The following is a 27,203-nucleotide window of genomic DNA, read 5'->3' as shown; positions in this document are numbered from 1 at the left end:
CACCTGTTCCTTTTCTCCAGAGATGTTGCCTGCTCCGCTGAGTTGCTACAGCATTTTGTGTTGATCTTCGGTATAAACCAACATCTGCAGTTCCTTCCTGGTTTATGTTGGCTGCTTTCCCAAAGACAGCGTGAAGTGTAGATGGAATCAATGGTGGGGAGTCTGGTCTGTTTGATGGTTATTTGTAGTGATAACCAGAGCCAGAGAACCAAGAGTACAGAAAAAGGCCCATTAGCCCACTACATGCATGTCGACAATCATGTACCAAGCTATAATAAGCTCAATTCCCAGCATCAGCCCCTAGGCTGTGAAATAAACTTGGACCAAGATCCTGCGTATAATTAAACAGTCGGCACTCCACAGGAATGACGCTAAACACAACAGCACATTAACCTCCTGCAGAAGTGTAAATCATTAATGTATCAACTAAATTAATTAGGCTTTTGACTATTCTTTGAAACACCAAGCTTCTCAGTGGGAATTTTCAAATGTCAACGCATTATTCAGAAACAGCAAAGTCATTACTGTTCATTGAATAGCAAAAGAAACTCAAATCCTGGATTATGCCCTGGAAATGCAGCCCATTAGAAATAATTTAAAATAACGATTTCTTTGTCACTGCTGCTCACAGTGAAACAGAAATGGAAAAAAAATGATTCAATTTTAACAAGCACTCCCAGGTCAGCTTCATGGAGATAAAAGCAGAATAAATTCATTCTCCACCGTTAATGAGCCTTAATCCTAAACACTCATGACTGTATCATTCTGAAGAGCAATCCTTCTGCCCTTTTTTAAAAATACTAACATTATCAGTTCCAATTAATGCCAACCTGCGAACAGCTCTCAGCCTGTTTGAAAGTGGAGCAAGCCAAACTACTCCTTTCACTTTGTACTTGGTGAAATAGAGGAGGTTTTCATTTTGTTGGGATGTTATAGGAGACACATACACAACATTCTAACCCAGTGCATCAATTGTTCTCCACGACATACGGAAAACGTTTAAATTTGACACAGCTTCTAAATCTTCAAACAAGAGTTTGATACATTTCTTTGAAAGTGAGTCTGAAAGAAAAATAAACAATGTCCAAACTTCCAACATTATTTTACTATTGTGCACATTATTATTGCAAGTTATGGGGTTGAGATTTCTTACTGTTAAACACAACTTGGAAAAGCACGAACTGTGATGAAGTGCCCATTGTTTGTCTCATTGGCTGTTTAGTTTAGTTTACTTTAGTTTAGTTTAGACATAAAGCGTGGAAACATGCCCTTCAGCCCACCAAGTCCGCACCGACCCGCAATCCACCATCACCAGCAATATGTTACACACTAGGGACAATTTACTATTTTTACCAAAGTCAATTAACCTGCAAACCGGTAATTCTTTGGAGTGTGGAAGGAAACCAGAGCACCCGGAGAAAACCCACGCAGTCAAAGGGAGAACTTCTACCTCTTGAACTTCTACAGGTGTACAGTAGAGCATGTTGGCTGGTTGCATCACGGCCTGGCTCGGCATGTTGAACGCCCAGGAATGAAGAAGATTACAAAAAGTGGTGAACACTACCCAGCTCATCACGGGTACTGACCTCCCCACCATCGAGGGGATCTACAGGAGTCACTGCCTCAAAAAGGTAGCCAGCATCATCAGAGACCCGCACCACAATGGCCACGCTCTCATTTCACTCCAGCAATCAGGAAGAAGATATAGCAGCCTGAAAACTGTAACGTCCAGGTTCAGAAGCAGATACCTCCCAACAACCACCAGGCTATTAAACACCACAACCTCCAAATACGCTCCAAACTATATAGGCTCTGGGACATTATTTCTGACTTTGCACTACTAGTGACTTTTTATTTGTTTGTTTTTTTAAATATATACTGAACTTCTTTTTGTTGTTTACCGTGGGTTTTAGAGAGTACTATGTTTACATATCTGTTGTCTGCTGCAAGTAAGAATTTCATTGTTCCTTTTCAGGACATAAGACAATAAAACATTCTTGACCCTGTTGACTATTGAAGATGGAAGGAACAGGCAAAGCAATGGGCTTAATCTTGCATCTAGCCCTGGTGGCTGTTGTAGATAGGATCTTCAAGTCAATAGATGATGGGACATTGAGCGATTGACGTGGACCATCTAAGGTGGACATCATGATGATCCCAACATTGTGTGCAGTTTCAGGTTGCGGTACCCCCACAAACCCCACCTTTCTCCCCCACATCCTCCACCCTCTCTTCTCCCCCCCCCCCACTTCCCTTCCTTGTACCCCACCTGGACTCCCACCTGTTTCTCCCCTCCACTCACCCCCCCCCCCATCCCTCCACTTTCCTCCCTCTAGCTTTACAATGCGCAACTCTTCAAACCTGTTCCACACCTTCCTTCCTTCCTTCCTTCCCTCCCTCCCTCCCTCCCTCCCTCCCTCCCTCCCTCCTTCCTTCCCTCCTTCCTTCCTTCCTTCCTTCCCTCCCTCCCGCCTTTGTTCCAACCAGTTGCCTCTCAACCACCCCTCCCCCCCCACCATGCCGACCTATTACCAGGTGCTGCCTCTCCCTTTTCCAGCTTTCTTCTCCCCCCCGCCCCACATTCAGTCGACCCAAAATCATCTATGCATAGCATGTACGCATATGGTGCCTCGTGCCTGCATTACCATTCCTGAAATACAGAATTCACACATGGCACAACTTTGCTAATCACATTTTGTGATGGCATTTTAGATAAAGTTATGTCATCTCTGGGTTGAGATTTCCCAGGCCACAGACTTGGAGTCATAGAGTTATGGAGTGATACAGTGTGGAAACAGGTCCTTCAGCCCAACTTGCCCACACCGGCCAACATGTCCCACCTACACGAGTCTCACCTGCCCGCGTGTGGTCCATATCACTCCAAACGTGTCCTATCCATGTAAAACTCCCAAAACTTATAAAACCCCCTGAAAGCAAAGGTCTGAAGAAGGGTCTTGACTCAAAACGTCGCCTATCCATGTCCTCCCGAAATACTTCCTGACCCGCTGAGTTACTCCAGCACTTTGTACCTTCGTCAGCAGTAACTTTGTCGATGCCAGATACGTGGCGACACTTTGTGTATTGTATGCAGAAACAAAGAATTTTGGGAAAGCTTTCTGTCAGTATTGTTGGAGCCACGAAAGAAAGTGCAGATCTTGGAATGGTGGGCAAGACATAAAGTGCTGGAGTAACTCAGCGGGTCTGGCAGCAACTGTGGAGGGAATGGACAAGTGATGTTTTGGGACTGGACTTGTCTTCCGCGATAGTAGTCTAGAGTAGCTCAGCGTGTCAGGCAGCATCTTTGGAGAACATGGATCAGCGACTTTTCAGACGTCAGAAGAGTCCAGATCTGAATTCTCCTATTCATTGCCTCCACGGATGCTGCCTGACCCACTGAGTTACTGCAACGCTTTGCATTTTTGTCAGTATTGTTTCTCTTTCAAACTGAAAAATTGATGTATAATAGTACCTAAAAAGTTCCTTCTTTCTGGAAATCAGTTATTGCTGACACCCAGTATTACAGTGAAAATGCAGAGTTCTTTGAAAGACATAAGCGTTGATTTATTGTACATTTAAAAACAATTTTAACATATTTTGTATGTGAAACAGATCGGCAGAAAGCTCAAATAAAAGTTGAGCACAGAAAAGGTGTTTCGGAATGAAGTCACAGCTATTCCTTGCATGATAGATGCAGTATAGTAAACGGAAATAGGTTTGCTTTTAAAGCACACATGTAACACCACTGACCAGGAAATGCATGTAACGTTACAAATACCATCAATAACTTACCAAACGAAAATATGCAATTGAATAAATAATTTGCCGTTTAATTTCAACATTTTTTTTGTTCGTTATTAGTACGTCTTATTAATCTCTATAGTCTCCTTAATTTATTGCAAATTAGACTGGTTGAAAACACGATCGTTTAAAACAAAGTAAAAACTGAACAATGAATGAATCTATTATTGCACTGACTACAATCCAGTAGTAATTTGGTTCTCGGTAAAGAAGGTTTATGCTTAAAGTAAAAGTAAACATTTAGAATATACGGCTAATGTGACCAAGCAGAAATGGAAAACAAACAAAAACAAAATCTAAATTATACATTCCACTCAAACACCAGAAAACACCACTCAATGTTGATTTTGATTTGAAGTGTGCAAAACATTACTGTTCTATATAAAAATATGTGCATTATGAAGACATAATTAAATTATTTGTCACTAATACGTAATTATCTGTATGTACATTGCAACCATTACAGCATTGTATAGTTCTGATCTTTTCTGCACTTCTGTATACCGTGGATTTCCACAATAAAGTGCCAGTATTCTGACTCAAATCAATGTGATTGAGCTATGTGGAGCTAATCAAGTTCCATTCAAAAAATGTTTGCATATCCCTTTTGTTTTTGCATCCCTTCACAAACTCAGTGAAGCCTCAACAAGCGATCAAACAACACGTACCACTAGCCAGAGTGATTGTCTCTGCTTTGCATTGGTTGCTGGGCATGGAGTACATATTGCCCCCAGTGTGTGTGTGTGTGTACCCATGCCAGCTATACCACAAGATCATCTGGGTCGTCTCGTGTGCTAACCATTCGGGTGAGTCCCCGCTTCTTAAGGGGGCTTCTGTTGACGCTGAGGATGTCTTTACTTGTCTCGGGTCTGTGAGGGTCTGGGCTTTCACCGGGCTTTCTGAAATGGTCTCCCTTCCTCGGTTCAGTGGCCATCAATTCCACCTGGGAGTCTGCAGAGACCCCGGGAGTTGAGGGAATGTTGTCGGAAAACAGATTGGACAAACTGCTCGCTGAACTGAGGTCGGGGTGATCGAACGAGAAGTCTGGGACGGTGAGGTGCTTCCTTTGACTAGAGGGGGGGAATCGGCGCTCTGGTAAGTTTGCCGGGTCGCTTGGCCTGGCGTCTGCCGGCTCTGAAGAATCCCTGTGGACCACAGATTCACTGGAGAGGGTGCGCTTACGCAAATGTATCCTTGGCTGGGACTCTGCGTTGAGAGGAAGCGGCCCGATTCCACTCTGTGCAGGAGGCTCCACTGAGATGCAAGGCGGACTCGACTTCTCCTTCCTCTGGGCGCCGAGAACATAGTCAGGATCTCGCTGAAGATGGAGAGACGGCTCTGGTTTGTCTTCACCTGGAGACTCCCAGCCAAGCACCCAGCGGGCATCATCTTGGTCGTCTTGGTCAGTGGATGGGCAGATCTCGATGGAGTGTCTCCTGGAGTCCACCGCCCACAAGGGTCTCATCAACAGCCCCTGAGCGTCGATGCTAAGGAACCTCTTCAGGTCCTTCTCCCCGGCCACTCCGTCCACGTGGGTGGAGCTGTTGGAGTTCTTCAAGGCCGCATCGGACGTGGCGGGGGAGAGGAAAGGCGAGAGGGAGAGGCTGGCGGCTTGAGACTGCCTGCGGCGGCCCCGGGCCCCGTCGCTGATGCGCCGTACCTCCTCGTCTGCTGCGTCGCCGGAGTTGAAGAGCGAGGGGGCCGGGCTGCAGCTGCCGCTGCTGCTGCTACCGTGGCTGGGCGAGCGGCTGCAGGTACTGCGCTGGCTGTACACCTGGCTGTGTGTGCGGACGCTGGGCTGCCGGCCACGCTGCGCCAGCATGGGCGAGGGCTGCGGGCTGACCTTGGGCGACAGTGGCGTGGGGTGGATCAGCGGCGGAACCAAGACGCAATCAGGCGACAGGTTTGGGTGCAGGCCGTCACTGGGCTGGTTCTGCAGGCTGGTCTTAGTATCAGCATTCAAGCAATCCACAGAATCATTCCTCATAGACGCCTGGAATACAACACAGAAAAACGTGAGGTGTTGCATTGGGAGAAGATGTTCCTTCTCCCTGTGGCCCGCGTGGGTTTTCCCCGGGTGCTCCGGTTTCCTCCCACATTCCAAAGACGTGCAGGTTTGGAGGGGAATTGGCTTCTGTAAATAGTCCCCAATGTGTAGGATAGAATTAATGTGCGGGGTGATCGCTGGCCGGCGCAGACGCGATGGGCCGAAGGGCCTATTTCCACACCGCATCTCCAAACTAAGGGGCAATTTAAAGTGGTCAATTTAATACAAACCTGCATGTCTTTGCAATGTGGGAGGAAAATCATAGCACCTGGAGGAACCCACACGGTCACAGGGTAATGTGCAGGGATAATAGTGTTTTTGACGGCACCCGAGGTCAGGATTGAACTGGGGTCTCTGGCGCTGTGAGGCAGCAGCTCTACCAGCTGCCCCACTGTGCCGCTGTTAAAACAATTCCCAGTATCAGAATGAATTCACAAGAAACGTGCTGCAAAACAGACTGAGCACATATTGGAACAAATGCCATTGGTTATTGTCCTAAGCTGAACCAATATGTCTTGGTAGAACTACTGAAGGATTTTGCTAAGCAAGATCTATCAATAATGATGTGCCGACACCAGCAGGACCTCGCATTGACACCAACCCGGCACTAAGATCTATCAATAACTTGATCTTACCAACCAAAGATGGGGGTTGAGGACGCCATCATCCATCTGCTCCGTCGTTCTTATGATCACGTGGATAAGCTGGGAAGCATTGTGAGAGTCATGTTTTTTGACGTCTCCAGTGCTTTTAACACCATCCGGCCTGCACTGCTAGGGAGCAAACGGACAAAGATGCGGGTGGATGTTCCAATGGTGTCCTGGATCACCAACAACCTGACTGGATGACCACAGTATGTCAGGCTACAGAACTGTGTCTCAGACATGGCGATGAGCAACACAGGGGCCCCACAGGGGATGATCCTCTCTCCCTTCCTGTTCACCATCAACACCTCGGACGTCAGATATAACTCGGACTCCTGCCACCTGCAGAAGTTTTCAGATGACTGTAACTGTGGGCTGCATCAATGAGGGGAGGGAAGCTGAATACAGAGGTGTAGTCGACGACTTTGTTGAGTGGTGTGGGTTGAATCACTTGCAGCTCAACACCGACAAGACTTAGTGGTGGACCTTAGGAGAAGAGGAACACCCCTGTCCTCTGTCTCCATCTAGGGTGTGGGTATGCAGTTCACCGGGGAGTGCCAAATAGCTTGGGGTGTGCCTGGACAGTAAACTCAACTGGTCCAGGAACACTGAGGCCATGTACAAAAAGGCACAGAGCCGGCTGTACTTTTTGAGAGGGCTCTGCTCCTTCAACATCTGCAGTAAGATGCTGCAGATGTTCTACCAATCTCTTCTTCCCCCCCCCCCTCCACCCCCCCCCCCACTCTCACATCAGTCGGAAGAAGGGTCTCGACCAGAAACGTCGACTTTTTCCTTCGCTTCATAGATGCTGCCTCACCCGCTGAGTTTCTCCAGTATTTTTGTCTACCTTCGATTTTCCAGCATCTGCTGTTCCTTCTTAAACTTCTAGCCAGTGCCATCTTCTTCGCTGCCGTGCGCTGGGGCCGCAGGGCGAAGGCCGCGGACGCCAATAGAATGAATAAACTCATCGGGAAAGCCGGCTGCGTCCTGGGGGCGGAGTTAGATTCATGAGAGGTGACCTTGGAGGGGAGGATGCTCCTCAAACTGGGGAGCATCCTGGACAATACAGCTCACCCCCTCCATGACACACTGGTCAACCAGAGGAGTATCTTCAGCAACAGACTGGTTCCACCAAGATGCAGGACAGAACTCCACAGGAGATCCTTCTTACCTGTGGCTATCAAACAGTACAACTCCTCCCCCTTATGTCGTGGGGTAGACAAACTCCCCCCCCCCCCCCCCCAATCTTTGCACATCCCCAATCCTTTCCACTCGTCACTTTAATTTCATGTTTCATGCATTTTGTGTTTTATGACTGTTGGCAGATTAATTTCCCTCCTGGGAAAAATAAGGTTCTATCATATATCGTATACCTGTCTATGCAGCAATCTGTTTATACTGGGTGACCGCGGCACTCTCTGTGGAGGTGGGATTTTGGGGAGGGTGACGTGGCTGGTCGATGCAGAGCTGCGGTGAATCCCTTCCGAGGGAACTCCAAGATGAGCAGGGACTTCATTGGGCTGAGAATGCAATGAGGTCACCGAGCCTATCATCAGAGAAATAAGTCAGAGAACAAAGAAACCAACTAAATAACTAAAAAGAGATTATTTCTTTACTTTAGACTTTAGAGATGTAATAATAATAATAATAACGGATGGGATTTATATAGCGCCTTTCTAATACTCAAGGCGCTTTACATTGCATTATTCATTCGCTCCTCAGTCACACTCGGTGGTGGTAAGCTACTTCTGTAGCCACAGCTGCCCTGGGGCAGACTGACGGAAGCGTGGCTGCCAATCTCCAACCACCACCAATCACTCACACACACTCACACACATTCACACACAGGCAAAGGTGGGTGAAGTGTCTTTGTAGACTTCAGAGATACAGTCTGGAAACGGGCCTTTGGCTCACCAAGTCCATGTCGACCAGCGATCCCCCTACACTAGCAATATCCTTCACACTAGGGACAATTAACTATTTTTGCCAAAGCCAATTAACCGACAAGCCTGTGCGTCCACAGGTTTTCTCCGGCTGTTCTGGTTTCCTCCCACACTCCAAAGACGTTCAGGTTTGTAGGTTAATTGGCTTTGGTAAAATTGCAAATTGTCCCTCGTGTGTTGGATAGTGCTAGTGTACGGGGTGATCGCTGGTCGGCGCGGTGGGCTGAAGGGCTTGTTTCCGCACCATATCTCTAATGACCAAAGTAGACTCGATGGGCCAAATGGCCTAATTCTGTTCCTATGACTAAAAACACAATTTTGCAAACTTTTGATCTACGTCCCAGCACCATATTTTCATAAGGAAATACCTACCTGTGGGTGATATAATCTGACAGGGATCTACTTCAGGCAGTGGGAAATGAGTTGGTGCTGATCTAACAGGGCGGAACATGTAGCTGTCATTTGGCAGAGAGTGCATTCGAGATACTGAGGCTTTTCGAACTGTTAGCAAGTTTTCTGTTTGTTTCCCTTCTCCAGAATTGCTACTTAGAGGATTCTCCTGTTTAAAATAAAATAACAAGACAGGTGTGTAAATCATTTGTGCCGTGCAATGTTATACAAGCATTATGTAGCACAGGTATATTCAATGGAGTAGACACAAGGAACTGCAGATGCACAGAAGACAATGTGCTGGTGCAACTCAACGGGTCATGCAGCATCTCTGGAGGACATGGATAGGCGACTTTTTTGGTCGATACCCTCGTTTTTAGAAATGCTGCCTGACTCGCTGAGTTAGTCCAGCACTTTGTGTTAATACCGAAGAGAGACACAAAAAGCTGGAATAACTCAGTGGGTCAGGCAGCATCTCTGGAGTAAAGGAATAGGTGATGTTTTGGCTTGGAACCCTTCATCAGACTGAAAGTAGAGATGGGGGAGGTGGGGGGGGGGGGGGGACTCTTGGTGAGAAAAGGCAAGAACAAATCAATGTTGCCAACAGAAATGTATTGAGTTCTGTTAACTCCATTACAGGAAGGATGTGGAGGCTTTGCAGAGGGGGCAGGAGAGGTTTTGCAGAATGCAGCAGAGAGTATTATCTATAGGTAGAGGTTGGGCAAACTTGGATTGCTTTCTGTGTAACGCTGGAGGTTGAGGGGAGACCTGATAGAAATGTATAATATTATGTGATACAAAGATTGGGTAGACAGTCGGAACCGTTTTCCGTGGGTGGAAATGTCAAGGACTAGAGGCCATAGCTTTAGGGTGAGAAAAGCAAAGTTTAATGGAGATGTGTAGGAAAGAACTGCAGATGCCGGTTCAAATCGAAGGCAGACACAAAATGCTGGAGTAACTCAGCGGGACAGGCAGCATCTCTGGAGAGAAGAAATGGGTGACGTTTTGGGTCGAGACCCTTTTTCAGACTGTTTAAAGGAGATGTGCAGGGCAAGCATTTTACACAGACAATGGTGGGTGCCTGGATCATGCTGCCAGAGGTGGTGGTGGGTCCCCCTCTACATTGGGGACCTGGGGTGGAGGGTATTGCATCGAGGTGTTCCCTGCAACCTGTTTCTCTCGCGGTTCACAGACTCGCCAGCCGCCTGCCACTGTTGCGGGCTGGAAGAGTCTGTGTACCATGTGTACATGGAGTGCGTGAGGCTGCAGCCACTGTTTCAATACCTAAAGGGCCTGCTCCTTGCCTTCTGGCTGCATTTTTCACCCACCATCCTCATCTTTGGACACCCTGTGCGTAGGGGAGAGGGTAGGGCTGAAGATGTCCTGGTTGGGTTGCTCCTGGGCCTGGCCAAGCTGGCCATCCGTGAGTCAAGGCACCAGACGTTGGAGGGCTCTACCCGAGCCGGCTGCCTGCCCCTTTTCCGGGGATACGTCCGTGCCCGGGTGCGGATGGAAAGGGAATACGCCCTGTCTACGGGCACCCTGAGGGAGTTCCGGGACCGCTGGGCACCGAGGGGGGTTGCGATATGGATCATGTCCAGATATAAGAGATGCTTTTAACGGCATCATGTTTGACACAGACGCTACCATTACCCTCTGTGTAAAAAAACCTACACCGCACATTCCCATTAATCTTTGCCCCATTCACCTTCAAGTTACGCTCGCTAGTATTTAATATTTCCACCCAGGGAATAAGGATCAGACTGTCAAACCTATGTCAAAATATTCAAACAAAATCACACTGTAATAAAAAGGAACTGCAGATGCTGGTTTATACCAACGAAAGACACAAAGTACTGGAGTAACTCAGAGGGTCAGGCAACATCTCAGGAGAAAATGGGTAGGTGACGCTTCAAGTCAGGTCCGAAGAATGGCCATTAAACTTTATAGAGATTACAGTGTGGAAATAGGCCCTTCGGCCCACTGGGTCCGCGCCAACCAACGATCCCCATACAGTAGCACTATCCTACACACTAGGGACAATTTACAATTTTACCAAAGCCAATTAACCTACAAACCTGCACGTCTTTGAGTGTGGGAGGAAACCGGAGCACCCGGATAAAACCCATGCAGTCACAGGGAGAACATACATACTCAGTACAGGCAGCACCCGTAGTCCGGATCGAACCTGGGTGTCTGTCGCTGTACGGCCGTAATTCTACCGCTGTGCCACCTATCCATGTACTCCAGAGATGCTGCCTGACGCACTGAGTTACTTCAGCATTTTATGTCCATCACACTCACTGTTAATTGCTGTAGGTGTCCTGGGGATTCAAGTCTTGGTGAATCCAGGCCGGTGCCTGAGGCTCTGCTATCGGGGTTAGGGGAAGGTCCGGAGCTATCGGACGCCATTCCCCGCGCACGTAACATTTCCAGCTCGATTTCAGCGTCGAGTTCGGCATCTTCTTTGGCTTCCTTGTTGCTCTCCTCCAGATGCTTCATGAGTACGGCCACCACAACATTGACCAGCACGAACTGAGCGATCAGGACAAACGTGACAAAGTAGAGGGGGGAGAAGATGGGAAGGTAGGTGAGGCAATTCTTATCTTCGCTCCCACATTCCCGCAAAGTATCCTGCAAAATAAATGCAGAGGGGTAAAGTGTCAGTGTTTAGTAACACCGATTAACGTTAATGGAATAGATAGGGCGATTCCACAAACATCAACGAGGTAAAGACCTGAGAGGAGTGGGATAGAAACATAGAAACATAGAAAATAGGTGCAGGAGTAGGCCATTCGGCCCTTCGAGCCTGCACCGCCATTCAATATGATCATGGCTGATCATCCAACTCAGTATCCTGTACCTGCCTTCTCTCTATACCCCCTGATCCCTTTAGCCACAAGGGCCACATCTAACTCCCTCTTAAATATAGCCAATGAACTGGCCTCAACTACCTTCTGTGGTAGAGAATTCCACAGATTCACCACTCTCTGTGTGAAAAATGTTTTTCTCATCTCGGTCCTCGGTGAGGAGAGAAAGATTTAATAGGAACCTGATTTAGTTTAGTTTAGTTAAGAGATACAGCATGGAAACAGGCCCTTCAGCCCACTGAGTCCGCACTGACCAGTGATCCCGCAAACTAACACTATCCGACACACACTTGGGACAATTTTACACATACACCAAGCCAATTAACCTACATACCTGTACGTCTTTGGAGGGAGGGAGGAAATCGAAGATCTCGAAGAAAACCCACGCGGTCACGGGGAGAAGGTACAAACTGCACCCATAGTTGGGATCAAACCCAGGCTCCAGTGCTGCAAGAGCTGTAAAGCAGCAACTCTACCCCTAAGCCACCGTAGCCACCCTTTTTGGTTAACTTTATTACACAAAGGTGGTATATATATATATAGAACAAGCTGTTGAAGGAGGTAGTTGAGATAGGCATTAACACAAGTTTAAGAAACATTGGATGGTTACTTGGATAGGACAGGTTTAGAAGAATATGGGCCAAACGCTGGCAGGTGGGACTAGATGGGTCATGTTGATCGGTGCAGGCAAGAGGGCCGAAAGGTCTGTTTCCGCGCTGTATGACGCAATGACTTTATGACACCATAGGTACACATAAAGTGCTAGAGTGAAGTGGTGAGAGATAAACACTCTGGGCTGGTGACATTTTGAGTAAGAATTTCCGAATGATACTAGTGATTTAGAATTCTGTGTGAGTTGGGATGGGAAGCCTGGTTTAGTGAGGGATACCTATACGCACATATAAGGAACCGTAGATGCTGGTTTGCAGAATAAGTCACAAAGTCAGAGTTACTGTCACTGGAGTAACTCAGTGGGTCAAACAGCATCTCTAGAGAAGATGGACAAGTCAGGACCCTTCTTCAGAATGAATGTATACAGGAACAGTGGCCCAGCAGTGGAGTAGCTGTCGTAGAACGTCAGAGACCCGGGTTCGATCTGACTACGGTGCGGTCTGCATGGAATTTGTACGTTCTCCCTATGACTGCGTGGGTTTTCTCCAGTGTGCTCCGGTTTTCTCCCACATCACATAGACGTACAGGTTTTGTAGATTAATTGGCTTCTGTAAATGTTCCCTAGTGTGTGTAGGATAGAACTAGTGTAAGGGTGATCTTTGGTCGGCGTGGACCCGGTGGGCTGAAGGGCCTGTTTCCATGCTACATCTCCTAACTAATTTAAAAGCTGGAAAAGGGTTGGGGATGTTGGATTTTCAATGCACGGGTTAAGAACGAAGAATGATAAATTCACACTAGAAACATGCAATGAGAACGAAAATGTTGGAAATATTCAGTACATCATTCAAAAGTATAAAGGTCTACGCTCCTATTTAGTCTTTCATCACAATTTAATAATAATGCTCTCAATGTGAAATAGGAGGTGCTTTAATTCACACTTAGTTTGTCAATAGACTATTTAGTGAATGTAATCATTTTACTGAGTGTGGCAAAGATTTACATTTATTGCAATACACCTTTTAGGAATAAATAACATGCACAATGTGAGTCTTATAAATAACTCTGAGGTACAGATGAGTCCGATAAACCACTTGCACCTCATCACAGTTTTCCTCGCCAAAGCCATATGATAAAATCAGCACATTGACTATTCTGAACAGTCTATAATTGCTCTTTAGTCAGTATTGTTCAGCAATGACTCTCTTTCAAAAACCTACTAGATTTCCCCTTCTATGAGGTGACTCCTGACTGCTATTCCCTTTATTTCCTTAAGGAATTAAATTGACCAATTGTAAATTTGCTCTCCCGATGCTCCTGTATTCGGCTCAAGCAGAATTATGATAACTTTACTGTGACCACAGGCATTTTTAAATGTTAAGATCCTTTTACATTCTGCGAAATGCAACTGCTATCATTTTGAAAAGAGGTTATTTGTTCAAAATGACTGCGTCATGTACTGTGTATTAAATGTTAAACTCCATCTATACTTTACACTGCCTCGGCAACCTGGTTTTTCCTTCTTCTCCCCTCTCCCATTAGGGAAGAGGTACAGAGTGTGAAAACGCACACCTCCAGATTCAGGGACAATTTCTTCACAGCTGTTATCATGCAATTGAACCATCTTATCACCAACTAGAGAGCTGTCCTGACCAACCATCTACCTCATTGGACACCCTCGGACTATATTTAATCGGATTTGACTGGACTTTATCTTGCACTAAACGTTATTCCCTTTATCCTGTATCTTTATACTGTGGACGGATTGATTGTAATCATGTATAGATAGACATAAAATGCTGTAGTAACTCAGCGGGTGAGGCAACATCTCTGGAGAGGAATGGGTGATGTTTCGGGTCGAGACCTTTCTTCAGACTGAAGAAGGGTCTCGACCTGAAACGTCGCCCATTCCTTCTCACCAGAGATGTTGCCTCACCCGCTGGGTTACTCCAGCATTTTGTCTCTACCTTTGATTTAAACCAGCATCTGCAGTTCTTTCTTACATATTGTAATCATGTATAGTCTTTTCACTGGCTGGATAGCACGCAACAAAAAAACTTTTGAATGTACCTCGGTGCATGTGAATGAACTAAACTATCAACTCTACCTGTTTTAAGCAAAGATCCTATAGCAAGCAAGATAGATCACTCGACGAAAAAGACGTAGTACGGTCATGGGCAGATTCATGGGTAATTTTCGGCCCCATTTCCGTAACCGGCTTCCGTCTGCGCACCAAAGATCCCATAGCGGAACAAAGATACTAGTGTGGAGACGGAAGCTGGTTACGGAAACATCCTCGTTTTTATTTAACCAATGCCAATTAGCCTATAAACCTCTACGCCTTTGGAGTGTGGCAGGAAACCGGAGTACCTGGAGAAAACCCACGCAGTCACAGGGAGAACGTACAAACTCTACACAGATAGCACCCTCAGCCAGGATCGAACCCAGGTCTCTGGTGCTATGAGGAAACAACTCTAACACTGGGCCACTGTTCAAAAGCAGAGTATGATTAAATCTCTCAGTATTAAGGCCGATGTATGAATGATAAATTGAAATATACGGTGAAGAACATAAAAATATAAAAAATAGTTTTATTTGGGCTTTCAAGTGGTAGGAAAACAGTATCTTGCTCCCTGTGGCCGTTATAGTGTCTTCAGTGATTAAACACCCATCGAGGTCACAACCTATCCACCATGCTTGGTTGGTTTATTTGAATTCCTGTTCACTGTGGGTAGAATCCCAGCGGCAAGTAATTCTCTATTTGAACTTGTACTCCTGTCAACTCCACAAAAGCAAGCTTAACTCATTTTAAACAACCCATAGCTAGATGTTGCAGGAAGCCTGCCAAAAAAACCCATTGATGAATTAGTCAGTGATTTATTTGGATGAGGGGAATATATCTTTACAGTGTGGCTGGAATTATTATTCAGACCTAAACACAGTCACCAGCTGCCATTGATCTCATAGTATTAGTGTTAACTTTATAGATACAGCTTCAGTCCACCGAGTCCGCGCCGACCAACGATAGCCTCGTACACTAGTTCTATCCCACACACTAGGGACAATTTACAGAAGCCAATTAACCTAAAAACCTGCACGTCTTTGAAATGTGGGAGGAAACGGGAGCACCTGGAGAAAACCCACACGGTCACAGGGCGAACATACAAACTCCATACCGGCAGCACCCGTAGCCAGGATCGAGCCAGATCTCTGTATCTGCAATTCTATCGCTGCACCACAGTGCCGCCCTAGAGTCGTACCGCACAGAAACAAGCTCTTTGGCCCACCATGTTCATATTAACCATTACACACCCATCAGTAGAACACCGGAAAATAGAGCACAGTAACAGGCCCATCAGCCCGCAGTATGTGTGCAGAACATGATGCCAAAGTAAACTATTTTGGATTATTGAGGATTTGAATATAGGAGCAAGGAGATAACCATATAACCATATAACCATATAACAATTACAGCACGGAAACAGGCCATCTCGACCCCTCTAGTCCGTGCCGAACACATAATCTCCCCTAGTCCCATATACCTGCGCTCAGACCATAACCCTCCATTCCTTTCCCATCCATATAACTATCCAATTTATTTTTAAATGATAAAAACGAACCTGCCTCCACCACCTTCACTGGAAGCTCATTCCACACAGCTACCACTCTCTGAGTAAAGAAGTTCCCCCTCATGTTACCCCTAAACTTCAGTCCCTTAATTCTCAAGTCATGTCCCCTTGTTTGAATCTTCCCTACTCTCAGTGGGAAAAGCTTTTCCACGTCAACTCTGTCTATCCCTCTCATCATTTTAAAAACCTCTATCAAGTCCCCCCTTAACCTTCTGCGCTCCAAAGAATAAAGCCCTAACTTGTTCAACCTTTCTCTGTAACTTAGTTGCTGAAACCCAGGCAACATTCTAGTAAATCTCCTCTGTACTCTCTCTATTTTGTTGACTGCTGCAGTTGTACCGGGCCCTGGTGATGCTGCACCTGGACAGTTTTGTGTGCAGTTTTGCTCTCCTAATTTGAGGAATGACATTCTTGCTATTGAGGGGGTGCAGCGTAGGTTCACCAGGTTAATTCCCGGGATGGCGGGGGCTGGAATGGAATTCTCTGCCACAGTGGAGGCCAATTCACTGGATGCATTCAAGAGAGAGTAAGGTATAGCTCTTAGGCTTATGGAATCAAGGGATATGGGGAGAAATCAGGAATGGGGTACTGATTCCGGATGATCAGCCATGATCACATTGAATGGCGGTGCTGGCCCGAAGGGCCGAATGGCCTATTTCTATGTTTCTACGTAAACTCCCTTGCCTTCACGTCCATATTCCTTCATTCCTTGCATATCCATCTGCCTATCCAAATATCTCTTCAACACCACTTTAGTATCTGCCTCTACCACCATCTCCTGGCAGCGTGTACCAGGCACCTACCACCTTCAGTGTAAAAAAACTTGCTCCGCACATCTCCTTGAAACTTTTAACTTAAAAAACTATATCCTCTCGTCTTTGAGATTTCCACCCTGGGGAGAAGGTTCTGACTGTCCCTCTCTATGGCTCTCGTAATGTTATATACTCTCTATGCTTTTTCTGGTGACCAGCAATTAGCTTCAGTCTGGGTTGTCATCCAACGAACTTCCCGGCTAAGGATGAAAATGCAAAGTCGTCATTTAATTTGTAAGTATTCTCTCCTCTAGTTGGCGCACTCCTAGTCGGGGATCTGATGATTTGATTCCAAATGTCTATCTGAGGAAATTGAGGACAGTATTCTGTTGGTTTATAATGTATTTTTAAGTAGATATTAATAATTACAAATGAACAAAGCAGAGTGACTTGAATGTAAATACTGGAGCGTGTGATTTAGTTTCTGTCAGGACTTTCTAATGCACAGGTCCTCAGTGAATTACTGATGCTCGAACTAACCTGTTCAGTGGAATTAATTACATACCTTCATTATTCCGTTCCAGTTATCACCAGTTGAAACTCGGAATAAAGTAAGAAATGCCATCCCAAAATTCTCAAACGTGGCATGCCGACTCAAGCCTTCACATGGGTTTTCATCATTACACACTGAAGGGCAAAACAATCCAATTCTATTAATTGAAGACCAACACATCCCCACGCTTTAACTTTTGTAGACACAGGATGTAAAAAAGGGCCCTTGGCCCACTGTGTGCATGCCGACCGTCTATCCCCCATACATACTCGCTCCATGTTATCCCACCCTTCGCATCCATTCCCTACACACTAGGGCCAATTTACAGAGGGCCAATTAACCTACAAGCCCGCACGTCATTGGGATGCAGGAGGAAACCGGAGCACCCGGAGAAACCCATGCGGTAACAGGGAGAACATGCCAACTCCACACAGACAACACCCGAGGTCAGGATCGAACCCGGGTCTCTGTGAGGCAGCAGCTCTACCAGCTGCGCCGCTGTGTTAATGATGGCTTATGTTTTATTTTAACATTTCTTGTTTCATATTAACCGTTAGATCAGATTCACTCCAAGGCAGCGCAAGCAAATGAAGTGAACTTTCACATTTTACATTTAGAATGAAGCATTCTAGGCTCAATCAGACCCTGCTAGACGGTTCATCAGGATAAGTTACATCTGTTTTTAAGTAAAACACACAAACGCTAAACACTGTACAAAGGAAATGCAGATGCTGGCTTATACCGAAGATAGACACAAAATGCTGGAGTAACTCAGCAGGTCAGGCAGCATCTCTGGAGAAAGGGAACAGTTCGTGTTGGAACCCTTCTCAGACGTCACAAGCAGAAGCATGAAGAAGGGCCCCTACTCGAAACGTCACCTATTCCATTTCACCAGAGATGCTGCCTGGCCCGTTGAGTTACTCCAGCACTCTGTGTCTAACTAGCAAACACTGCTTCTTCCTTCTCACTGGAGGTAATGAGGAGATCGGCCAATTAAAATCTCACCCAGCTTTCCGAAGAGTTCAACTCCAAGAGCGGCATAGATAAAAAACAAAAGCATGAATAATAAACCGAGGTTTCCCACCTGAAATGTAAAAGAAGAAAAGATCTCTTAAAAAATGCAGAGGTCAACCTGTACACAATGATTAAGAATCACGAGAGTCAAGTGTTTAATTGTCGTATGTACTGACAATGGAATAATGAAAATCTCACTTACAGCAACAGAACATACCTGTAAATACAGTATTCATAGATAACATAAGAAAGGAAAAAAAACTGCAATTAATTTAAAACCTCAAAATTAGTGCAAAACATCTGAAGTCCTTAAAGCACCCAGGACAGTTCATAGTTTAATTGAGGAAGGGTTCTGCCGGAAACGTCACCCATCCTTTTTCTCTGCTGCCTGACCCGCTGAGTTACTCCAGAACTTTGTGTCTATCTTTGGCATACACCTGCAGCTGCAGTTCTTTGTCTCTAAATCTCATATATCAGTTGTTGTTTGTACTGTTCAGTTGAGAAGATGGTGTTTTAAACCAGGAGGCCACGTTTTTTTCAGTTTAGTTTAGTTTATTATTATCAGGTGTATCAGGATACAGTGAAAAGCCTTTTAGTTGCATGCTAACTAGCCAGCAAATTGACTATACATGATTAGAATCAGGCCATCCATAGTGTGCAGATATAGGATAAAAGTTTTAATGTTTAGTGCATGATAAAATCCAATAAAGTCCGATTAAAGATGGTTCAAAGGTCTCCAATGAGGTAGATGGAAGGTCAGGACCGCTCTCCAGCTGGTGAGAGGACGGTTCAGTTGCCTAACTAACAGCTGGGAAGAAACTGTCCACCATGAATCTGGAGGTGTGTGTTTTCAAATGTCTGTACCTCTTGCCTGATGGGAGAGGGAAAAGAGGGAGTGACCAGGGTGAGACTCTTCCTTGATTATGCGGGTGGCCATGCTGACGGTGCATGAAGGTACATGGATAGGATACGTTTAGAGGGATATGGACCAAACGCAGGCAGGTGGGACTAGTGTGGATGGGGCATGTTGGTCGGCGTGGACATGTTGGGTCGAAGGGCCTGTTTCCACGCTGTCTGACTCTATGAGTGTCTATAACTAACCCAAAGCATCACCTATCCATGTCCTCCAGAGACACCGTCTGACCCACTGAGTCACTCCAGCACTTTGGACCTTTTTTTTAAACCAGCATCTACAGTTCCTTGTATATCATGTAATTTGGAGAGCTATGTTGAAAAAAAAACATATTCTTAACAGGCTTTAAGGTGATGTGGTTTACATTGATGAATCCATTGATTAACGCAGGTCCCAATCCCACTTTACTCCAGACCAAGCCCTGCCTGTGCCTGAGTTATAGCCGCCTCTATTAACACAGTACATCAGGAAATTACTGCGAGCTGTTTAGTTTTAGAGATGAAAACAGTATGGAAACAGCCCTTCGTCCCACTGAGTCCGTCGCCCATCAATCACCCATTCACATTAGTTCTATGTTATCCACTCCCTACACATTAGGGGCGATTTACAGAGGGCAATTTACATAAACCCGCAGGTCTATCTGAAGGGGGAGGAAACCAGAGCACCTGGAGGAAACCCGCGAGGTCACAAGGAGAACGTGCAAACTCCACACTGACAGCACCCAAGATCAGGATCGAACCGAGTCCGGCGCTGTGTGGTAGCGGCACTACCAGCTGTGCCACGCTGTTGTTTTGAGTATTGAATCTGGGATTTGTTCACAGCATCAGCAGAAAGAATGGGATTGTCAAAAGTCTTAATTAAGAACTAAATATTTTGTGTCAGAAATGTGCAATACAATAAATTGATCTAATGCTGGTTAACTCCGAGATCCATATGCTGGGCAATGTAATCAAAGAATGGAAGATGCTTTTGGCTGAGGGCAGTCCAGGCAGTCCAGGCAGAGATTGCTTTGATGACTAACCCTGAGAGCAACATAACATTACACAGGCCGAACTACTGTGTTTTTCTTCATTACGTGGCAATAAGAGAATAGTTTCAGGGATTTTGGTAGTGATTTAATTTCATGTTAAAAGATTAGACTCATTGATTTCCCCTTTGAACGCTGACATACACAAAGGCATTTCAATCTCTGGCAAAGCAGAGCTCTGACATTGCAACAACTTGTATTTATTTGGCATCTTCACAGATTCAAATGCCCGAGGGATATTTGGGGTGTGCAGACAGAAGCTCATCTTGTGTGAACGATCACATTGAGGGTTGATCTCAGCTTTAACAAGCTAATAGAGAATTGAACTATTTACTTTAGATTTTAGAGATACAGTGCGGAAACAGGCCCTTCTGCCCACCGAGTCTGTTCAGCCCAGCGATCCCCATATACTATCCTACACACCAGGGACAATTTACAATTTTAGCAAAGACAATTAACCTACAAACCTGCACGTCTTTGGAGTGTGGGCGGAAATCTCAGCACCCGGTCACAGTGAGAACGTACAAACTCCATACAGACAGCACCCGTGGTCAGGATCGAACCCGGGCCTCTGGCGCTGTAAAGAAGCAACTCCACCACTGTGTTGTCCCTAACTCAAAGGACGCGGCAGCAGAGTGGGCCGCTGGAGGCCCTGCAGCCGCCTGGGGCTCGGTTAGATCAGGAGCCACTCCAAATAGCCAAGCGCATGGATCAGATGTAGCCTGCAGTGGCAGGGAGCAGCAGAGCTGCAGAGGAGGACATCAACACATCGCCTGGCCAGGCTGACCCTGTAACTCCAACCCAGTCCCGTCGCCACGACAACGGGCCTTTATGGCCAAGTTAATACTCTAAAATGTTTAACAACTTTGAACTTCAAGGGTACGAGATAGTGCTGGAAACGTGGCAACTCTTGTGTACTCAGTGTAATCTACTCTCTTACACTCTTGTACTATGTATACATAATGTATACTAAGATTGTTACTGAACTGCATGGAAAAAAATAAATTCACTGTATCTAGGTACATGTGACAATAAAGTACCATTGAAGCAGAGTCCATGGTAATGAATGAAGCCAATCACTTTGTTCACAGAACCATAAGATTATAAGACCATAAGACATAGAAGCAGAATTAGGCCATTTTGTCCATTATGTCTGCTCCACCATTTGATCATGGCTGATCTACTGGTTTTAAAAACAAAGACACAATGTGCTGGACTAGTCCCACACAGTTGTGCAATGGTAGAGTTGCTGCCTTGCAGCTCCAGAGACCTGGGTTTGATCCTGACTACAGGTGCTGTGTGTACGGAGTTTGTATGTTCTAGCTGTGACCGTGTGTGTTTTGTCTGGTGCTCTGGTTTCCTCCCATGTGTAGGTTTGTAGGTGTAGGTTTGTCCCCAGTGTGTAGGATAGTGTTAGTGAACTGGGTGGTCGCTGTTCGGCATGGAGTCGGTGAGCCGAAGGGCCTGTTTCCACGATGCATCTCCAAAGTCTAAAAGTGCAATCTCGGCAGGTCAGGCAGCATCTCTGCAGAACACGGATACTTTAGAGATACAGCGTGGTAAAAGGCCCTTCGGCCCACCAAGTCCACGCTGACCGGCGAACCCCGTACACTAGCACTGTCTGACACACGAGGGACAATTTACAATTTTTGCCGAAGCCAATTAATCCGAAAAAACCCAAGTCTTTGGAGTGTGGAAGGGCACTGGAGCACCCGGAGAAAACCCATGCGGTGGGGGAGAACATACAAACTCCGTACAGATAGCACCTGTAGAGAGGATCGAACCCGGGACTCTGGCGCTATGAGGCAGCAACTCTAACGCTGTGCCACTGTGCTGCAAGATAGGTGAAGTTTTGGGACAGGATCCATCTTCAGTCTGCTTGTTTCTTTAAAAAATCTTGCCATAAAAATATATCTTGATCTATTTAGGACTGAGGGCTTGGTAAAGTTTGACTAGTGTAATGTCATTCGAACAAGTGACATTTGATAAGTATATAAAACCAGTGACATTTACAAACACCCACGACCAGTTTTCAAATTCAAACAAAGCTTTTCAAGTATTATCTATGAATGTCCTTCCGACAAATGTTCTGGTTTGATTTCTGTAGCCTCCTGAAGGCATATAAATGGTGGAAACTCAACATGAATGAACTCAGCTGGAAGCTTGGAGCAGTTTTGTGGGTAGCATCTAAGGACAGCACAATGGTGCAGCGGCAGAGTTGCTATCTCAGAGACCCAGGTTCGATCCTGGCCTCGGGTGTTATCTGGGACTAGGGGAGAATAAATGTTCGGCACGGACTAGAAGGGCCGAGATGGCCTGTTTCCGTGCTGTAATTGTTATATGGTTATATGGTTTACAGAATTTGTACGTTCTCCGTGTGACCGCATGAGTTTTCTATGGGTGCTCCGGTTTCCTCCCACACTCCAAAGACATGCCGGTTTGTAGGTTAATTAGCTTTGGTAACAATTGTCCCTAGTGTGTAGGCTAATGTGCAGGGATTGCTGGTCGGCACGGACTCGTGGGCTAAAGGGCCTGTTTCTGTGATGTATCTCTAAACTAAAATAAACTAAATCTACTTCGAGCTGAATCTTTTTAAACAGAAACACACGGAAAATTTCTGAAATCCAAATTTGCTCCACATTCAATTTCCCCTCACACAAAAATATTATTTAGTTTAGAGATATAGCATGGAACTTCTCCGTGGATTGTCACCTTGTCGTGGTGGAGAAGCTTATGCGTGGTCCTGCGATCCTGAGAGCGATGCCATCTGGAGCTATGTTCCTGGTAGGGTCACCCCTGGCGGTAAGGTCGAGGGGGAGGTCTCTCACAAAGAGCAATCCAACCAAGACGTCAACGGTGGAACAGGCGGAGGATGATGGCTGACTTTAGTGGCGCGTCACAATGGCTGGGAAGGCAGATGAAGGCTGCAGCAGAAAGGGTCTCCAGTCGTCTTGGATTCCATGCCACTGGATTCTAGCCCAGATCTGTCAACGGCTGTGTGATGGCTGTCTGTGCACCAGTCTCCCCACGTTAAACAAAGTCACGCACAGGCGTCCTCCATGAGAGGACAGTCATACTTGTTTTGAGTGACCGCCGGTGATAACAGCATGGAAACAGGCCCTTCAGTCCACCTAGTCCGCACCAACTAGCAATCACTTGTACATTAGTTCCTTCCTATCTACATTAGAGACAATTACAGAAGCCAATTAACCTACAAACCTGTACATCTTTGGAATGTGGGAGTTCTTTCAATCCACACCTCTTCAGAAAGTGGTAATTACACATCTTTCAATCAACATTTTTGGATGTCAGGCAGAATTGCCAACACAAAAATGACGTTTAAACTTTACTTACATGACAAAGTTTGTGAGGGGAAGCTGGCAATTTATGCTCCCGTTATTCAGAGTTGTGTTTCTCTCAAAAATCACTTTGTAAAAAGCATGCTTACATTTAAGACAATGAAATTAGCAACATAACTTCTTAGGTATTTTTAAAATCACAGCGCTTACCTGTGGCAAAGCCTGAACGACTGTATCAAGTAAGGCTCTCATTCCAGTTGCCATCTTGAGCAGCTTCAACACTAAGAGAGCAGAAAATTAACAAAATGTACTTCATATTGTTTCTCATGGAGCAGAGAAAGAGGCCCCTGTCCACTGTCCACACTGACTCACATTATCCATTTGCATTAATCATTATTTTTATTCTCCTCATAAAGGGGCAGAGAGTGGCACAGCAGTAGAGTTACTGCCTTCCAGCGCCAGAGACCCTGGTTCAATCCTGACTATGGGTGCTATCCGTACGGAGTTTGTACGTTCTCCCCATGATCTGCAGGGGCTTTCTCCGTGCGCTCCAGTTTCCTCCCACACTCCAACGACGTGCAGGTTTGTAGGCTAATTGGCTCGGTAAAATTGTAAATTGTCCCGAGTGTGTGTATGATAATGTTAAGGGTCTGCCCCACTTGGGCGATCTAATCCGTGAGTTCCGGCGAGTTTGCCCTCGACTCATACTCGCAACTCGACACGAGGTTGTAGGAGGTCTTCGAAACTCTCCTTCATGCTCGAGAGTGGTCTCTGCATACTCGGGGCCTCAGCTAGGTCGCGGCGGTTTTTTCCAATATGTTAAAAAATGCCCGCAAGTAAAAAAAGGTCGCCATGGAAAAAATCAATACTTTTTTTACTCGTAGGTTTAGTCTTAGTAAGTCGTAGTAGGTCGGGATGTAAGTCATAGGTAATCGAGGTTAGTCGAAGGTAGTCGTAGATAGTCTTCATCATAGTCGAAGGGAGGTCGAAGGAGATCAAAGGAGGTCGTCTTCACTCTCCACTATTCGGTGTCCAATTTTCCCGAAGTTAGTTGTAGCTAGCTGAAGCTGGTCTTCAACATAGTCGAAGGAGGTCGAAGGAGGTCTTCTACATAGTCGAAGGAGGTCTTCAACATGTTATTTTTTCAAACTCTTCTAAACTCGCTAATTAGGTCGCTCAAGTGGGAAAGCCCCTATAGGGTCGGTGCGGACTCGGTGGGCCGAATGGCCTGTTGCAGGGCTGTATATCTATACTAAACTAAACTCAATTAAATTAACAGTGCTTAGCTGTGTAATTCAATGTATCGGTATTGCTTTGCTGTGTGTTTGGCCTGGGCGGAAACTTCTTATGGTGGAACCCCAACGTGGAAATCTGATAGTCACACATTCATTGTAAAACCCACTTAACTTCCCTTCTGCTTAAACAATTCAATTATCTCGCATTACCTCTACTCTTTTGTTGTGACATAAGTAAGTAAGTTGAGCGAGTAAGTATTTCATTCTTTCGTTTCGGGAAATGTGACAATAAAACACTTGGCTGTTGAAGGGGGCTAAATGCGTGCTCTACCAGTTGCCAGTGGCAGCGACACAGTTCAAAGCCCAAGGGGAACGCACACAAATCAACCATACCATTTGCAGTTAATTATGGCAGCAACTACCATCTGATTCTCATGCTCAGACGATGTTGAAAATGCCACAAGCTTTTTCCTCTGAGTTATTTAATTACTGTTTATTGCATGCACAATTGTTCATATTATGTTTGATCTGGAAGAGGATTCTTAACTGCCTGGGTGCCCAATGCTTTTAAAAGAAAGTTTCTAACACAAACAAGAAATCCTTAAAAGTCATAAGAGATAGCGATACCTCTTGCAATCCGTAGTACTCTCATAATGCGAATGATCGTCGGGTTAATGGGGAGCGAGGCATTCATTTCAATTTCCTCCAGGGTTATCCCCATTATAGACAGAAGCACAATAGCCAAATCCAGTTGATTCCACCTGAAATATATAAAAGATCACAGAGGTAAAACAAAATGCCAGAATTGTCTTTTAATTAAAAGGATGGTCTATCTTTGCCAGAAATGAATGCTTTCTGTGTCAGGTGGTATCTATGGAGAAAGGAAAAGGATTAACGTTTTAAGTCAATATCTTATCTTCAGAACAGGAAAGTTAAAGATAAAACAAATTTTAAGACGATATAAATGGGGAACGAAATGAAGAAGTGAGATAATGAACGGCCCTATCTTCAAAACGCAGATAAGGAGGAATGTCTTTAATCAGAGGATGAGTGAATCTGTGGAATTCATTGCCACAGACGGGTGTGGAAGCCATGTCATTGGGTTTCTTAAAGCAGAGATTGATAAATTGTTGATTAGTTATGAGGAGAAAGCAGGAGAATGGGTCTGAGAAGGAAAAATAGATCAGCCATGTTCGATGAGCTTAATGGCCTGCTTAACATTCAGTGAGAGAAATCCTCATTGATCAGCTGTAACTCACAGCGCCAGAGTCCAGAGTTCGATCCTGACCGTTCTCCTTGAGACCACGGCATTTGCTCCCGGTGCTCTAGTTTCCCCCCACGTTTCAAGGACGTGTGGGTTTGTAGGTTATTTGGCCTCTGTAAATTTCCCCACGTGTGCCCCAAGTCTAAATTGCCCCATATGACAATAAAACACTCGCGTGTAGGCAGTGGATGCGAAAGTGGGATACGTAGACCTGGCGTGAACGGGCGATCGATGGTCTGCATGAACTCGATGGGCGGAAAGGCTTGTTTCCATGCTGAAGATAGACACAAAGTGCTGGAGTAACTCCGCGGGTCAGACAGCATCTCTGGAGAAAAAAGACTGGTGTTGTTTCAGGTCGGGACCCTTCTTCAGACTTCTGTAACCTCCCTCATCTTTTTTCTCCAGGGATGCTGCCTGACCCGTTGAGTTACTCCGGCACTTTGCGTCTATCTGTGGTATCAACCAGCACCTGCAGTTCCTTTCTCCACTGTTTCGGCGCTGTATCTCTCAGCTAAACTCATTGAAGATTCGTCTCCAAAATGCCTGCCTGTGATTAACAAAGAGGTGGGAGGAGATGCAATCAACGTTCAGAGATGAGCAATGAGGAGATTGCAAGTTACAAGATGCTGTTTTTGTTTTAACAAGAAGTGGAGAAAAGGGCAGACTGGTAAAATTTAAGTGAATTTGCAGAAAAATCATGAGATCAAAATATTTGCAGCATTTTTACTTTGGGGTTTGGATTGAAGAATTGTATATAAATATGCAGCGCTGACAACAGTGTTCTATTTCCCACCACGGGTGGTAATTCACAAGACAGCAGTTAGGTGCTAAGTGTTGCATCGAAGTGGCTTTCATGATAAATTGACACATTAAATGCTCCCATGCTGGGAACCGAACTCCATCCAATGGGTGGAGCTGCGGTAGAGTTGTTGCCTTTACAGCGCTTGCTGCGCCGGAGACCCGGGTTCGACCCCGGCTACGGGTGCTGTCTGTACGGAGTTTGTACGTTCTCCCTGTGACCCTATGGGGTTTTCTCCAAGATCTTCAGCTTCCTCCCACACTCCAAAGATGTACAGCTATGTACAGTAGGTAAATTGGCTTGGTGTATGTGTAAATTGTCCCCAGTGTGTGTGTAGGATAGTGCTAATGTGCGGGGTTCGCTGGTCAGTGCGGACCCGGTGGGCCGAAGGGCCTGTTTCTGCGCTGTGTTTGTAAA

General features: G+C 45.7%; 1 protein-coding gene across 1 annotated transcript in view; it reads right to left on the bottom strand.

Annotated features, from left to right (window-relative positions):
- Positions 1 to 3,598: 3,598 nt before the first annotated feature.
- cacna1h (calcium voltage-gated channel subunit alpha1 H) overlaps positions 3,599 to 27,203 on the bottom strand; it is a 167,904-nt gene continuing 144,299 nt past the window's right edge. The window contains exons 26-33 of the mRNA XM_033040491.1: positions 25,351 to 25,484; positions 23,699 to 23,769; positions 18,241 to 18,319; positions 17,248 to 17,369; positions 11,127 to 11,456; positions 8,805 to 8,991; positions 7,863 to 8,035; positions 3,599 to 5,791 (exon numbers count right to left, since the gene is read on the bottom strand). Of these exons, the coding sequence (XP_032896382.1) occupies positions 4,559 to 5,791; positions 7,863 to 8,035; positions 8,805 to 8,991; positions 11,127 to 11,456; positions 17,248 to 17,369; positions 18,241 to 18,319; positions 23,699 to 23,769; positions 25,351 to 25,484 (2,329 nt within the window). The 3' untranslated portion in view covers positions 3,599 to 4,558. The remainder of the gene's footprint in view (positions 5,792 to 7,862; positions 8,036 to 8,804; positions 8,992 to 11,126; positions 11,457 to 17,247; positions 17,370 to 18,240; positions 18,320 to 23,698; positions 23,770 to 25,350; positions 25,485 to 27,203) is intronic.

Source organism: Amblyraja radiata, chromosome 22, assembly GCF_010909765.2.
Source record: "Amblyraja radiata isolate CabotCenter1 chromosome 22, sAmbRad1.1.pri, whole genome shotgun sequence".
Taxonomy (NCBI): Eukaryota; Metazoa; Chordata; class Chondrichthyes; order Rajiformes; family Rajidae; genus Amblyraja; species Amblyraja radiata.
This window is presented reverse-complemented; position numbering and strand designations above follow the sequence as displayed.